General features: G+C 35.8%; 1 protein-coding gene across 1 annotated transcript in view; it reads left to right on the top strand.

The window, feature by feature from the left end:
- Positions 1-16,657, top strand: part of C9 (complement C9) — a 56,669-nt gene extending 40,012 nt beyond the window's left edge. The window contains exons 8-11 of the mRNA XM_055325769.1: positions 636-761; positions 2,484-2,662; positions 11,023-11,251; positions 15,695-16,657. Coding sequence (XP_055181744.1) covers positions 636-761; positions 2,484-2,662; positions 11,023-11,251; positions 15,695-15,744 — 584 coding nt within the window. The 3' untranslated portion in view covers positions 15,745-16,657. The remainder of the gene's footprint in view (positions 1-635; positions 762-2,483; positions 2,663-11,022; positions 11,252-15,694) is intronic.
- The last annotated feature ends 22 nt before the right edge of the window (positions 16,658-16,679 follow it).

Genomic DNA, 16,679 nt, shown 5'->3' with positions numbered 1-16,679 from the left:
TAAGCCATCTGCTCAAAGCAATAAACTAGCTACCTTAATAATGAACAGTCTTCCAAAGAGGATCAAGAGATGTTGATGCATCCCACAACCAAATTATGAAGTCAATACAGAGAAACGCTAAACAACCAGACAACTCTGGTTCAAATACTAACTTGGCTAATTGCTGAATTCCATCGGCAGATTGCTTTTCTGCTCTGCCATGCCATAACCTCATCTATAAAATGAGGATAATAACAGAACCTACCTCAAAAGGCCAATGTGAGGATTAAATTCATTAATGCATACAAAACGCTAAGAATGATTTGAGTATATGATAAGCATTCAATATATGTTAGATGTCAGTGTCTCCTTTCCATGATTTTAGAGGTAAATAACTTTACTATAACTGCCCTATTCTAACTTATGTCCCTTTCAAACAAAGAGTAAATTTATATATCCTTTGTTATTAAGTTGACAAGCAAATTCAAAAGGAGGCCACTAGATTCTAATATGAGGACAAAGCAGGGTAGATATGACTGTGTCTTTGAGCTCAGTAATAATGTCTAGGAATAATTTCTTACAAAATAGCATAATGAATTTATTTGTGATGTTGATAGATATTATTTAATATTTTTTCAACTAAATACATTAAACAGGTGTTGAACTAAGGGATGTACAGAGATGCCTCGGGTTTAATCTGGATTTTTCTCTGGAAGCTGGAGTTGAAATCAGTGGAAAGTTTAATAAAGATGATTGTTTAAAGAGGGGTGAGGGTGAAACTGGTAAGTATGACCTAACTCACTACGCAAAAAAAAAAAAAAAAGAAGGAAGTGTTGTCAATGAGATCTGCCCTGTCACTATAGACTCTATTGTCTGCTCTCTTTATTTAAAAAAAAATTAAAGTGCTTCAAAACTATTTTACCTTTACGGTGGTTCTCAAACCATTATAAACACAAGTAACCTGTGGACATGTATTCATTAGAATCACCATTGTGCAGGTCATACAGTGCACAGCTCTGGGAAAGGCATTTTAGATTTGCATCTTTATCATGGCAATGGTAGAAGGCCAATGGTATAAAAATGTCTTAACAAAATTTCTGAATGGGCTAGTGGCAATACTGCAGGTGACTGTTAAGAAAGGAGAAGACCAAAACCATTGGCCTAACTCAGCCTTCCACCTGACTCAATACCCCTAATCCATCTTTATCCAATGAGTCAAAAGGTACAAACTTCCAGTTATAAGTTTATAAATAAATACTGGGGATGTAACATACAGCATGATGATTATACTTAACTGTGCCTGCAATATGTTTGAAAGTCACTAAGAGAATAGATCCTAAAAGTTTTTATCCCAAGGGGAAAAAATACATTTTTTATTAACTATATGAAGTGATGCATGTTAACTAAGCTTATTGTAATCATTTTGCAATATATGTGTATGTCGTCATTATGTTGTACACCTTAAGCTTTTACAGTGTGTCAATATATCTTAATAAAACTGGGGGAGGGGGAAGAAATCCCAATCCATCCTTAACACTCAATCAGTGCATAACCTTTTAAAAAATATAAATATCTTTGATATAAATGTTGCTTGTGTTGGTAATATTTAGCAGATTTACAAGTATGAGGTAGTGCTAGAGTTCTCAGTTTTTACCCTAATTTATTCTGAGAATATTTTCAGACATACAAATAGCTGAGGCTCACATTTAAAGAATCAGATAATAGTGGGGAGACAGAGAAAGGAAAGCCTGATATTTTTAAAAGCAAACCAACCACTAACATGTGGCCATGATTGGAAATCATTGATGAAGCACAAAGAAAACAACTTGCCATCAAATGTCTTATTTTCAATATATAACCCTTAAGCTAGTCTTGGACCAGTCACTCTACTTACCCAAGTCTCAGTTTTCTTATTTATAAAAAGGAGAAAGGATAAACAAAAATCTTCTCGAAATTCCTTTCCAGTTCAAAAATGTACAACTCTATCAGATTCACAAATTTTGTTAAAAGTCATTCAGTCTGGAGAGAAAGACTGAAGAAGAGATGGGTAGGAATGTGGAATGGAAATAAATTTTGCTTTTCACCTGATTCTTTTTACACTCTTTGATTTTTCATAATATTAAAATAGCTTAAAACAAACCTATATAAAATATAACTATGAAGGTAAATCTGAAACAAAAATGTATACTATATCCCAAAGTCATGTGTAATTCCTACATGTGCATATGCTTAAATGATGAACTTGGTATCATCAATGTATTCTCAATTATCATACTGTTGTGATTTTTCTTAAGAGAATTGAAGTCTACAATTGGCCACTAATAAAAATTGCTCTTGGTGATTTGGGGTGAGAAAAATTACATAAATAAAATTCAAAATAAAATAAAATAAAATAAAATAAAATTCGATAATATACTAGATTATACTTTATCAAAGGTTCAATAAATGTTACTCAAATGTCACAAAAGTATAAATACTCACTTATATCCTTTTTCTTTTCTCAGTAAACATCAGTAGTGATGGCATCATTGATGATGTTATTTCACTGATAAGAGGAGGAACCCAAAAATATGCATATGAATTGAAAGAGAAGCTTCTCAAAGGAGCCAAGACAATTAATATAAGTGACTTTACAAAGTGGGCCACTTCCTTAAATGATGCTCCAGTGCTCCTAAATCACAAAGTAAGGTGCATTTGCTTCTAAATGGAAGATTTTTAAGTTTTCCTATTTAATACTGGTTCATTTGAATAGTTAACTTCATCTAAAAGAAATGTGCATTCAAATGCACTCCTATTTCATCCCTGGAAAGAAGCATGGCTTAGAGGAAAGGCATGACCTGTGACATTACACCAACCCAAGCTGAGTTGAAGTCTCTGTCCTCTAAAGGTGTAAAGCTCTAACTTCTATACTAAACACTAACTTCTCCAGGGCTTCATATTTATTTTGAGGATTTGGTAGTATTGCTTGTGTAGAGCCTGTAGCACAGACTGACACAAAGTAGGTGCCCAGGAATTGTGGTTCCCTTCCGTCTCTTGCTTTCGGTGGCATCACAGCACCACTTCCAATGCAGGAGAATCACTAGAGGCCTTAATGAAAAGGAAATTCATAAGGTCTCAGAAAATAAGACCAAGGGTGAGCAGTCTTTATGGTCCAGAAATTCTTTCTTTTTTGTATCTTCATTATAGTCTTCAGCTTATTGGTACTTATTTCTAGGGGAAACAAACTGCATCATATTTGTGAAGATATAAATGCTAGTCTCACTTAGCCCCATTCTCTCCCCCCAAAACTAATTACAAAGAGTATGTATTTTTCTTTATTCCTTGTTTTCCTACTTCCTCTTATAGCTTTTAGTGTTGCCTGTATGTTTCACAATTTTCCCTCAGATCAGATTTTTCTTTGATGACCGTTGACTTCAGTTTGCATTGTTTAAAAGATTTTTATTCATTTATTCATAAGAGATACAGAGAGAGAGAAAAAGAGAAAGGGAGAGACACAGGCAGAGGGAGAAGCAGGCTCCATGCAGGGAGCCCGATGCAGGACTCAGTCCCAGGGCCCCAGGATCACGACCTGAGCCAAAGGCAGACGCTCAACCACTGAGCCACCCAGGCATCCCAACTTCAGGTTGATTAACTCGAGTTACAATCATGTTGGCATTTTGATAGGATTGGTTATTGGAAAGTTTTGTCCCTTCATCCCATTTTATTGTCTTCAAAGAATGAGTGAGGCTACCAAAACCATCTCATTTATGTGGAGGAAGAATTCAGAAACTTGAAAATTGTAATCTATTTTCCCTTTAAGTTGTAGAAATTGAGCTAACATATCTAGGAAACTTCAGATATTTTGCCCAAAAGTAGGACAACAGGGAGGAAAAGTTGACCAAATTAACATGTCTATATATGAAATTCGTCAGAAGAGAAACTTTTATTATGTTTAAACACACTTAAATTCATTATTTTGAACTCAGTATAAATAAATCTTTCAGAAAATCTTAAATGAAAGAAGAATTAATTTAGAAAAATGTTTACATCCACATGGACACTTAAATTGGTTTGTCTTCTCATCTCTACAAAGGAAGTTCAGCTGTCCTTGTATGGATCCAGGATTGTTCTCTGAGAAGGTCTTAACCATCATCCATTACATTCTAGAGCTGATTTTAAAAATCTCAAGTAAATAAAGCATCTACTAAAGATTTACTATTAGATTTGCTAGAATTATGCAAAGACCTTCATCAGGTCATTTGGACAGGCATACTGGCTGGATGCAAACTATAGTTTATTCTGTTTTTTAAAAAGATTTTATTTATTTATTCATGAGAGACACAGAGACATAGGCAGAGGGAGAAGCAGTCTCTACTGCAAGGAGCCTGATATGGGACTCCATCCTGGACCCTGGGATCACGACCTGACCCGAAGGCAGACACTCAACCACTGAGCTACCCAGGCATCCCAGTTTATCTTATTTTCAAGGGCAATTATTTATCTCCAGATTTTTAGATTATTAGGCATTCCAAGTACCTGTATACGTTTCTTTCTTATATATTGGAAGCCTGGACTTTTCATATGACTCTTCTACCTAGGAAAATGACAGCTATAGTAAGTCACCCAGAAATCACTTTTGAAAATATATCTTCTTGTAGATAAAGTGCAGAAATTAGTAAAATACTATGTGTTTTATTGATTTTGTGTGGCTTTTAAATCCCTAAAGAGATATAATACATACTGTGGTTTTACCTTAAAATAGATTTCAAGTAATTTTGATTTTATAAATCCAGTAGAACTGGTTTTCTGGTTTAGAAGCTATTCTGTGAGGCAATTAAACAGTCTATAATCACTAATTAATTCTTTGATAAGCTGAAGCATTCTATTGTCTATGAATGACATGTTCAAACACCAAGGATGGTCTTCATATTAAAATGATTGCCCCTTCTATTTAATTGTTTAAAGAATTGGCAAAACCTCTCCCCACCCACCTACACTAAACTATTAACTGATTTATGTTTAATCTGAGCAAATTAAATCAATTACCTAGGTATTCATCTTAACAAAGTTTTTCTTGGAAGAAACACTAGGAAGTTATATTACTCTAAAGAATCTTACAGAGATTTTTCTAAGTAAAATACTTAGTTTTATATAACATAACTCAACATAGCATAGCATATGTTTCCATGTTAAAGTAACTATGGAAAAAAATATAATAAAAACATAAAGTAACTAAGGCCATGCTCTATTAAGTAGAACCTTGTGGCTCTAATTTTCTTTGCCTGTGTGCTTCAGCAGACCCCAACCTTCTTGAGGAATGCACTAACTCAGCCCAAGAATTTTTCCTCCACCCTTCTTTATGTAGAGGGGACAGGACCTCACCTTCAGATTAACTTTTGTCAGAGCTTCAGTTTTCATGGAAGTATATTAATTCTATTTCCAGCTTGCCCAAATGTTAATACAACATTTCTACATTTTATCTCAACAGAATAGCTGAACTTTGGTTTCTTCTTAAGCTTACTGCTACAAACTAGTTATAAAAATGTCAGCTGAGGAAATTACGTTTATTCGTAATTGCCTGAGAGATCTAAAGTGTGTTACTTCCTCTAGCTCAAAGCAGCAGAGATCAGTATAGCTAGCATAGAGCAAATTGGCTTCCTGTAAAGTTTTGTTTTGGCACTATAAAAAACAAAGTTATATAACCCACTGCTTTATTTACTGGAAGGATGTTTTGTAATACGATGTCTACTTCATGAGAACTCATGGGAGATATTACTCTTTAATCTCAGTTTTAAGGATCATTTTGTTTCTCTTGGGAATTGTGTAAATATTTCTTAAATGTATGTGATCATTAAATTCAGTCGTCTTACTCAATGCACTAGAAAATATACCCAAATTTGTGACCAAGCTCGAGCCAATGGGTGGGTCCTCCTAGCATAAATTTTGTGTTGGTTTTGCCTTGTCTTGCCTTTCCCACCCTCTATTCCCCCTTTCTTGTTTTTCCCTCAACCAATCATATGCACCCACATGTCAGGCTATATTAAGCTCTTTCTGGAGCAACTTGAGTAATAATGAACTATTTGCCTACCATTTTTGTTATATTATGCAACTCTTAGCAGCGATGCACCAGATATTAAAAAAGCATAGAATTTTAAAGAGCTGTAGTACCAGTGCTTTGTGCTGTAGTCATTACAGCTAAAAAGCTAAAGCAAAAAATCGTTCTAAATTCTCTTGTACAGGGATGAAAATAACACTCCTTCTAACAACAAACTACACTTGGCACCTAGATTAATCAGTTTGGAAGCCTGTTAGAAACCTCAGTGTACCTCATATTAAACTATATTTCAATTTACTTGTATGTTGTCAAGTTTTGTGACAGATTACATCCACTGAACATACATCTACGAATCGTAGAAAGATGGAGTTAGCTAGGATAGGAGAAAAATTAGAACTCTTTTCTTCATTAGCAGAGAGCCAAAGTTCATCAGAAAAAGGTGTGGCTCTTCAGGAACACTTCACAAAATAAGTTTTAATCGTGCCTTGTTTTCTTGTGGGATCACCTCCAGGGCTTGAGGCTCCTCTGAGACTGTTGTCACTGCATGACCTTCGTTTTTATCTCTTGGAACAATGTTTGTGCATTTCATCCACACTGTAGTTTCTCCATGACCCTCTATTCCTGTATCTTAGATTATCTGGCCTTGACTTTCCTTTGATGGGTAAAACAAGATGAATTTCTTTTCCCAAAAATCAAAATAACTCCACCACATGCTTATGTTGTTCGTGCCAATGTGGCAAAGTCAGTAAGAGGTTACTTTCTTCCAAATAAATATACCATTGTTGAAATCTAAATATTTTATACTAAATCATAAAGTATAAATCTGTAGACAATTGTGTGGACTGTAGAAGTTCTTGGTATATTCTGGATATGACCCTATTCTCACTTAAAAGTATTATAATTGTTCTCTTTCACTTGAGGACTTCCATGCTTTTGGATTTTTTTTTTTAATAACAGATGTTCTCTGGCTTTTTCTTTTGAAATAATTTTAGACTTACTGTAAAAATGCATAAACAGTACAGAGAGTAAAACTACAAAAATAGCATCGAGTTCACATTCACCCTATAACCAGCAGCCTCTAACGCTAACAACTTGCATAACCATCGTACAGTTCATCAAAATCAGAAAATTAACATTGTCTAACCCATAGACCTGTTCAAATTTCACCAGTTTTTCCCCTAATATCCTTTCTCCGTTCCATGATCCAGTCAAAATCCCACATTGCAATTAGTTGTCATGTCCCCTTAGTCTCCTCCATCCTGGGACAGTTTCTCAGACTTTTCTTGTCTTTCATGACCTTGACATGTTTTGATGAGTGTTAGCTATATTGTCAAGTTTCTCTCAATTTAGGCTTAGAGAAGATTGAGGTTATGCATTTTGGCAAGAATACCACAGAAATGATGTTATGTCCTTCTCAGTACATCATGTCAGGAATTATAATGTTGATTTTAAAAAAAAATTTTGACGTAGTCACATATGTATTTCTTTTCATTATAGTTAGTGCTGTTGTGTCCTATTTAAAATCTTTCTCCACTTCAAGGTCTTGAAGATGCTTTCCTGTATATTATCTTCCAGAATCTTTATTGCTTTGCTTTTACTTTTTTGATCTACAATCAATTTAGATTTCTTTCTTTCTTTTTTTTTTTTTTTTTTTTTTTTTGAGAGTGGTAGAAGTTTCCCGGTCATCTTTTTAAAAATCTCCTCTGAATATCTCATTGTCCTAGAACGGTTTATATTTTTTATTGTTTCTATTAAAATCAAGTATGCGAGTCAACTTGGCTTCTCACTAAGATGATTTTAAGATTTGTGGCACCTGGCTGGCTCAGTCGGTGGAGCATGTGACACTTGATGTCAGGGTTGTGGGTTTGAGCCCTATGTCAGGAGGAGAGATGACTTAAAAATAAAATCTTAAATTGCCTTTGTTTTAGAAATTTTACTCTGATATGCCAGGAGGTAAAAAGAAAAAATTGCAACCTCATTACTGGGGTACCTTGTCTTTCACCGGTTTGTTTTATTCTCAGCCATTAGCTCTTCAAATATTGCCTCTTAAATATTCTCTCCTTCTGAGACTTAAATTATATGAATCGTTCACTTTCTCACACTGTCTTTTATGCTTTCTACCCTCATCCTGTATTTTCCAATCTTTTATTTCTTTATGTTTCATTGTGAGTATTTTCTTTCAGCCTATATTCCAATTCATTAAATTTGCTTCAGTTTTATTATAGCTTCTATGTAACTGGGCCATTAACTGGAATATTATAATATCAAATTATAATAGTTCTATTTATTTACTTTTTTCCAAATCCTCTGCTTTAAGAAATAATTTCCAGTTTTCTGCTAAAATTGTTGATTTCTTCTTTTATCCCCCTGCTCGTGTAAACATCATTCTTCTTTTGAAAACGATTTTTTCTTTCTTTATTTGTGAGAGAGAAAGAAAGGGAGCATGAGCAGAGGGTAGGAACAGAGGGAGAGGGAGAAGCAGACTCCCTGCTGGGCAGGAAGCCCAACATGGGGGCTCAATCCCAGTGCCCTGAGATCATGATCTGAGCCAAAGCCAAACACTTAACCGACTGAGCCACCAAGGTACCAAATTTAGTTCTTTAAAAGTCGAGTCACTCAAATCTTGGCATACTCACAGCTCCTGCTTCTAGTGTCTAGTATTCCTACTGGTTCTCATTCATGTTGCCTTATTTCTTTGTGTACCTAGTTACTTTTATTGGAGGCTGGATACTATACTTTAAAAATCATTCTAGGAGTAGCTGGAGGCCTGAAATGATTTTATTTTCCTCCAAAGGAAATACATATTTACATCTGGAAAGCTGGGGTTACAATGATTCAAGATTATTGGAGGGTTTTTTATTTTTATTTTTTAAGTAGGCTCCACACCCAGCATAGAGTCCAATGAGGGGCTTGAACTCACCACCCTGAGATCATGACCTGAGCCAAAATCAAGAGTCAGATGCTTAACTGACTGAGCCACCCAGGCACTCCCAAGATTATCCTAATGCAAACCACACCACAGTCTTTGCCAGAGCTGCCCCACTTACAATACCCTCTTACTTCTGAGCTGTAGTCCTTTGATCCCAACCCAAAGCGTGGCTTATTTTCCTTTGCCATCCCTGAATTTTCCCCCAGCCCAGTAACATGCTCTTTTACCTCAGCCCCTCTGTTGCCTGTTCTCAAATTAGGAAACATGTCAAGGGCACTGTGGTCCAAAAACACGAAGCTCACCTCACTGCATTTCCACCTCCTCCCAGATCTTTACCCACTAAGTATTACCTCATTAGTTCTCCAGGGCCTTCAAGCAGATCTTTAATTTTGGTTTTATTTGTTCAGCTTTTGTCGTTGTCATCAGAGAAAAATAGAAAAATCAGTTGACATTATTTAATCCATCATCACTCTCTCATGGGAATTTGTGGTATTTTTTTTTTTATCTCCTCTTTCTTGAGCCTTTGGATTCCAATTTCTTTTAAATTTTGTGGCCTCCTGTTTCAAAATGCTTTGCCACTACAGGGCCTCAATTTCTAATGATTTATTTACTCAAGTGGCTCTTTAGAGTCACGCAATTGAATTTGCTTATAGAGACATATGATGCACACTTTCAATATATGTTGTGGTTTCTCCACCGTAGGAACTGTTTGATTTCTGTATGACTAGAATATTCTTCTTTATGGCCCAGCACCCTCAAACCCTCAAGTCTCAGCTTAATGGTTATATTCTCAGGAAAGTTTTTCCCAAGCTTTCCTGCATCTGTTGTGGGAGCTATGTGTCTTACTCTAGGAATTTAAGTGTGTAGAATAAATCATTTTATTTCATTTTCTGTAAGCCTAAATAAATCTGGCATTGAGATCCCATCCCTCCATATGCTGGAAAATTCAGCCTTCATTCATTTATTGTATTAAGTTCAGGGATGCCTTTCCTTGTTGCCCAAATTAATACAAGAACCCTGATGTGTCTGTTGGGAAGCTGGGAATTTAATATATGTAAACATTTAGTTCACGGTGGTGATGGTAACCTCATTGTTCAAACTCACATGTTCACTTGAAGTCAAGTGGTTCCAAGGCTTCTATGCCAAGATTGTGCATGGGAGTCCTTGACAGAACTGAACCCTTGGTGCCAGATATGGACCTAACTTCCCTCGGGGCACTCCATAGTTCCTGCTACCTCCCAAAATAGCTGTCAGAGATCTAGGTAGGGTTTCGTGCTACTTGAGAGACATACCAAGGCTGGAGGAATCTCCTTCCTCAGTGGGATTCTCACACTCTTTCGTGCAAAAATTTCTTAATAAATCCATGCTTTAAGGGGGTGGGGGAGGAAGGCAGTAAAGAATTTTCCTTGGAGCGCCTAGTGGCTCAGTCAGTTAAGCATCTGCCTTCACCTCAGGTCATGATCCTGGGGTCCTGGGATCAAGCTCAGCTTCTTTGGGCTCTCTGCTCAGCAAGGAGTCTGCTTGTCCCTCTCCCTCTGCTCTCCCCACCCTCTTGTGCTCATTCTCTTGCTCTCTGTATCTCTCTCTCAAATAAATAAAATCTTTTTTAAAAAAGAATTTGCTTTTAGACACTTTCTGATCTTGGTCTTGCACACAAACCTCTACTTTAATGAGAGACAGTGAGCACCTAGCTACTTGCTGGAAGAGAGGAGTGAAAAAAGGCAGCAAAAATAATTCTCAAAATAATGTCAATATATGATCCTGAAAAACGTTTAAATCCATGATTGTGCATTTTTAAAATACACGTACCCATCCCATATAGCACCTACCATAGTTTCCATTTATCTATAAAATTATTTTAATATCAGTTTTCTTATCTCTATAATGTGATCTCCATGATCACAGAGATCATGCCTAGTTTGGGTCACTACTATAGTCTTAAAAGCTAACATCATATCTACCAATAGCAATCACTAAATAAGCCTTCGTTGAAGTCATGAATTCATAGATAATTCAGTGAATTTGCACAAACTCCATCAGTAGAAAAAGTCCTAAAGTTAAATGTTTTACTTTCTTGTAGCTATCTCCTATATATAATCTGATTCCAGTGCAAATAAAAGATGCACACCTAAAGAAACAAAATTTGGAAAGTGCCATTGAAGATTACATCAATGAATTCAGTGTGAGAAAATGCGACCAGTGCAAAAATGGAGGTACCATAATTCTGCTAGAGGGAGAATGTCTGTGTTCCTGCCCAATCGAATTTACGGGCATTGCCTGCGAAACCAGTAAACGAAAAATTTCTAAAGGTGAGAACAACTTACATCATTAGGGACAAAGTTTTGAGGTGATTTATCTTGAAAATTAGCTCTTAAATTAATTTGTATGAAACCTCTAGATTTTCCACATAAACAGAGGATAAAAACTGAATGGATAATGAAAATGGACAAATCAGACTTTGTGTCATTGAGCATGCAATTTTACATCTTCCGCCTCTGTATTTAAACAGAAATGTGAAAAAAAATTTGATTGTAATGACTGACCCCTGAACAACATAAGTTGGAACTCCATGGGTCCATGTATATGGGATTTTTTTACACTACAGTATTGTAAATGTATTTCCCTTATGATTTTCTTAATAACATTTTCTTTTCTCTAGCTTACTTTATTGTAAGAATACACTATATAAGACATACAACATATGTGTTAGTTGATTAACTAACTAGTGTTAACTAGTGTTAATCAACTATATTTATATTCTCGGTAAGCTTCTAGGCAATAGTAGGCTATGAGGAGTTAAGTTTTGGGGGAGTCAAAAGTAGTGCACATACTTACAATTGTGTGGGGATCAGTGTCCCTAAGCCCCCATGTTATTCAGGGGTCAACTATAATTTTTTTCAGCAAATAATCAAAATTCTTAATCTCTCCAAAAATATTTTTGTATTTTCCAGAGAAGTTTTCTTTTTTTTTTCCAGAGAAGTTTTCTTCACATGTTCTTATAAATACCCTTGAATAAGATGCACTTCACAGTTGAATCCCTAAGATTTATGTCTTTTAGGTTTGCTTTTTCAGATCGCAGGAAACAGATAGGGAGAATATAACTGTCTCCATAATTACAGTTGGTGTTTATGAAAATCTGAAATATCATTTATCATTGTTGAAGATACAAAAGCCTCCTCGAAATGTCCAAAAACCCTTGTAACAACCAAATTACCTTGTCATTAATGCTGTAGTGATGCTACCACTTTTATGACTCAGTTTATCACTTTCTCTATCCTGTCTGCTTCTGCTGCTTCTATGTTTTTTCAGTGCTTCCTGCATTCAAAATTCCCTAAGACTCTGTAGAGGATGTCATGGTAGACAGCCCAGGTGTCCCTTCAGGACCTTCAAGCGCCCATCCCCCCACCTCCTAGGAGGATTACACCTGACAGTTAATGGCTGACATTTCACACAACATTTCAAATCTCTTTAGCAATTGCCCTGTAACAAGGAAGCGACCATGCCCAAGGTTATGCTCCCAACCTGAGGGAGGCTTCTGTCTGATGACTAGTCAATGTGGTTGGTATTTGATAAGGCAGTCCTCTTGCCTCAGTTGGGACAACTCTGAAGCACCCTCCAGCTTCAGAGCTCCCCACATGATTTGGTGAAGCTTCAGTTGCAAGAGCATTACAATTGAACCTCCCCTTATTCCTAATTTTGCTTTCCAAACTCCTAACAGATTTTTTCCCCAAAGAACACACACTAATAAATATGAGGCATACAAACTCAGATTCTCAGAGTCTGTTTCCAAGGGCATGCTGTTAGAATCTGATTGGATCAATTGAGTTTTATTCCATTATCCAATACATAGTGTTCCTAAAACAGGATGAGTTTCTAATGATAGCATAAACTCCTGGTCCTCCTTATGTCTGTTCTGTAGACAGTGGACTTTTGCCAAGGTGCTGATTTCTGTTCCAAATGGATATGGCCACAGGAGCAGGGTCAATTTACCTAAAATATGACCTTTAGGTGTTTGCTTTAATTAAAAACAAAAACTAGACTGTGGGCACAGAAGGTGCTTGAGACTCATGGATTCACAGTAAGATAGCACATGTAAAAGACTAACAAAGGACTTGAATTTGGGGAAAGTGTTCAAAAACTATTTGGCATTATTATCATTGATGCCTATTTCTACATCTTCTTTTTTCTATGCAAGCAAATAAGAAACGTACACGTATATATATTTAGATAGATGATAGATGATAGATAGATAAGAGAGAAAAGAGAGAGAGAGAAAGAGAGAGAGAGAGAGATTTTTCTTTCCCCATTTTTGTTCTTTGCCCAATGGTAGTAAAGTATATACATTGATCCATACACTGATCTGGCTTTTATCACTTAAATCTTAAGATCTTTATTATATTTATTCAATTTATTTAAACCAAAACAAAGAGTTCCCCATTTCTCTCACCCCACCTCTCACAACCACCAATCTATTCTCTGTACCTATGAGTTTTGTGTTTTGTTTGTTTTTCTGCTTTTCAGATTCCACATATAAAAGAGATTGTATAAAAAATAAAATAAAATAAAAGAGATCGTATAGTATTTCTCTTTCTCTGTATGACTTATTTCATTTACTATGATGCTCTCAAGGTCCAAACATGTCCTTCTTTTTTGTGACTGAATATTCCATTGTGTATATATACCACACGTTCTTTATCCATTTATCCATTGATGGACACTTAGGTAGCTTCCGTGTCTTGGCTATTGTAAAAAATGCTGCAGTAAACATAGGGGCGCGTGTATCTTTTTGAGTTAATGTTTTAATTTTCCTCAGATAAATACCAAGAAGTGGAATTGGAGGATCATATAGTAGTTCTATTTTTAATTTTTTTAGGATATTTTCCAGAGCAGCTGGACCAATTTACATTCCCACCAAGAGTGCACACGGGTTCACTAACACTTGTTATTTCTTGTCACATCCTCACTAGCACTTGTTATTTCTTATCTTTTTGATAATAGCCATTCTAACAGGTGGGAGGTGATAGATAGCTCTTTGTGGTTGTGATTTGCATTTCTCTGATGATTAGTGATGTTGAGCATTTTCATGTACCTATTGGCCATCTATATGTCTCTTTTCTGGAGAAATGTCTATTCAGATCTTCCGCCCATTCTTTAATCAAATTATTTTTTTGCTATTGAGTTGTAGGAATTCTTTATATATTCTCTATATTAGCTGCTTATCAGATATATGGTTTGCAAATATTTTGTTCGTTCAGTAGGTTGTCTTTTCATTTTGTTGATGATTTCCTTTGCCGTGCAGAAACTTTTTAGTTTCATGTAGTCCCACCTGTTTATTTTTGCTTTTGTTGCTTTTGCTTTTGGTGTCAGATTCAAAAAGTCATTGCTAAGACCTGGGTCAAGGAGTTTACTACCAATGTTTCCTTCCAAGAGCTTTATGGTTTCAGATCTTATGTTCAAGACCTTAATCTATTTTTAATTAATCCTGGCCTCCTGTATTATTTTCCTGCTTTTATATCTTTGAAGATGTTAAACACATTCATTTGGGAACAACTCTTAAACTGCTCCAGAATATATAGTTTCTGCACTGCAATTGATTTTTCTGTTAAGTGTACTAACTCATTTTCGTGGCATTCTTTTCAAACTGGTACTTAGTAATTTCTTTTTATATGTTTAATCCTCATTGTAAATAGTTTCCTGTGGGAATCCTGTTACTCTGAGTATTCTTAGGGTTAATTTGTTTCTTGTGAGGTCCTGTTGTTTTCATTTATTTTGCACCAGTTTTTAATGCAAATGTCTTGGTTCAGTTTCCACATTTTGTGTTTGATGAATAATGAAGATCAAGTTCACCATCTATAAACATAATAGTTTTAAGGAAGCTAGTGTCTCCTGGTTGACTTTTCGCAACTAACCCAGATTGGTCCACCAGCTCCTTGATGAAGTCCTTCTTGCTGAATCTTTCTCTCGAGGAATCTCTTCCTGATATCCCATTTTCTACAAAATACTCAGTTCCAGCACCTTATTTAAATTGGACCTGCTCCATCATGAGATTGAAAATCTTAAACATCACCTTTCTTTAACGTATTATTTACTTCAAGTAGAATGCTCTCCAACTTTCTCCTCCCTCAACCAAACTAACCTCCCTTTTTTTTTTTATTCCCCTTGTGTGTTTTCTTCTCCCACACCAGGGTTTCTCAGCTTAATGCTCACTAGATTTACCTGGCTAGCTTTTTTAGAAAAGCCAAAAACAAAAACAAAACAGATGTCCATCCACGCCAGTTAAACCAGAACCTTTGTGGTGGATCCTTCCTGGAGCATGATTCTTTTTTTCCTTTTCTTCTTCCTCTTCTTCCTCTTCCTCTTCTCTTGCTCCTCCTTTTCCTCCTCCTCCTCCTCCTTCTTAATTCTCTGGTTATGCAAAGAGTGGAAAAACCTTCCTTCTGGACCCAGAATAATTAACATCTCTTCAGTGAAATCTCCAATTTCTCCAAGAATCAATTCTGTCTACGCTTTCTGAGTACCTTTCCTTTGCTCTTCCAGAACCAATAATATTTCATCTTTCTACACAAGCTGAAGATCCCTCTAGTTTGTAATGTGTCTACTATCTTGCACCCTGTTTTATTCCCAGCATCTAGACAGCATCTGACACACCGGGGTGCAACAGGATAAGGAGATAAATAAATAGATGGATGGATGGATGAACCCAAAGTTGAAGTCCTATTAATCATGATATGATAATCCTTTGTTTTCTCTAGGTTTACCAGTCAAACAAAAAATAAAAAGAACAACAACTACAACAAAATAAACAAATAAACCTATTGACTTCTCCGGGATCAAACAAAAGTAAAAACCAGGACTTTACAATTAAGGATCCTACCCTTGAAGATAGTTCTTGCTGCCAAATGGAAAACAACATGAACATCCAACTGACCTCTGAAATCTCTCTCCAACCCACAACGCTTTTTTTCCTCCTTAAACTCCTATGATGTTTCCATTTTTTATCCCTGAATGAGCAGTCAGCAGTGAACTATGAAGATTACTTTCTCCCATAGTTAATGCCAGTCTCTGGCTAACAAACAAAATTAAAAAGATAGTGTTGGCTTTAAAAGTAATTGCCAGAGTACTTTGTATGATTAATATGTTCCACCAGGTCCATTATCCAAGTCCATGACATGCAATTTCATTCTTGTGTATGTCATTGCTTCTTGTTGGGTCATTCATTAGTACCTGCATCCATTCACTGAGCAAATACCTACTGAGTGCCAACCTCATGCAGAGCATGCTGCTCTTGTTAGTCTTAGCTCTCCAGTTTAAATCTATGTTTCCAAGGGAAGAAAGTATTATATTTGTAACCAAAAACAATTAGGTTAAATCCTGCGAAATGTCCCTATCCAAACATATTTTACAAAAAAGGAAAGAGAAAGAAAGAAAGAAAGAAAGAAAGAAAGAAAGAAAGAAAGACAACAAACACACAAAAAACAAATAACCAACAATTTCATATGGTCCAGCTTAATACTCAATGAATTGTATGAGGTAAGGCTACCCACATAAGAAAGTGATCAAGAGAGCTGACTGTATGATTTTATATGTTAAGTAGTGTGGTACTTAAGGCTTCAAAGCTTTTGAAAAGGTCTGAGACTTCCCCTAAAAACAACCCTCAAAATACAAAAGAAAAAATGCAAAATCAAAATTAATAAATGTTTAATAAACATGAATAATATGATCATATCAACTCGATTA

Source organism: Nyctereutes procyonoides, unplaced genomic scaffold (assembly GCF_905146905.1).
Source record: "Nyctereutes procyonoides isolate TBG_1078 unplaced genomic scaffold, NYPRO_anot_genome, whole genome shotgun sequence".
NCBI classification, from domain to species: Eukaryota; Metazoa; Chordata; class Mammalia; order Carnivora; family Canidae; genus Nyctereutes; species Nyctereutes procyonoides.
The sequence above is the reverse complement of the archived record's forward strand: the minus strand, read 5'-3'. Positions and strand labels throughout refer to the sequence as shown.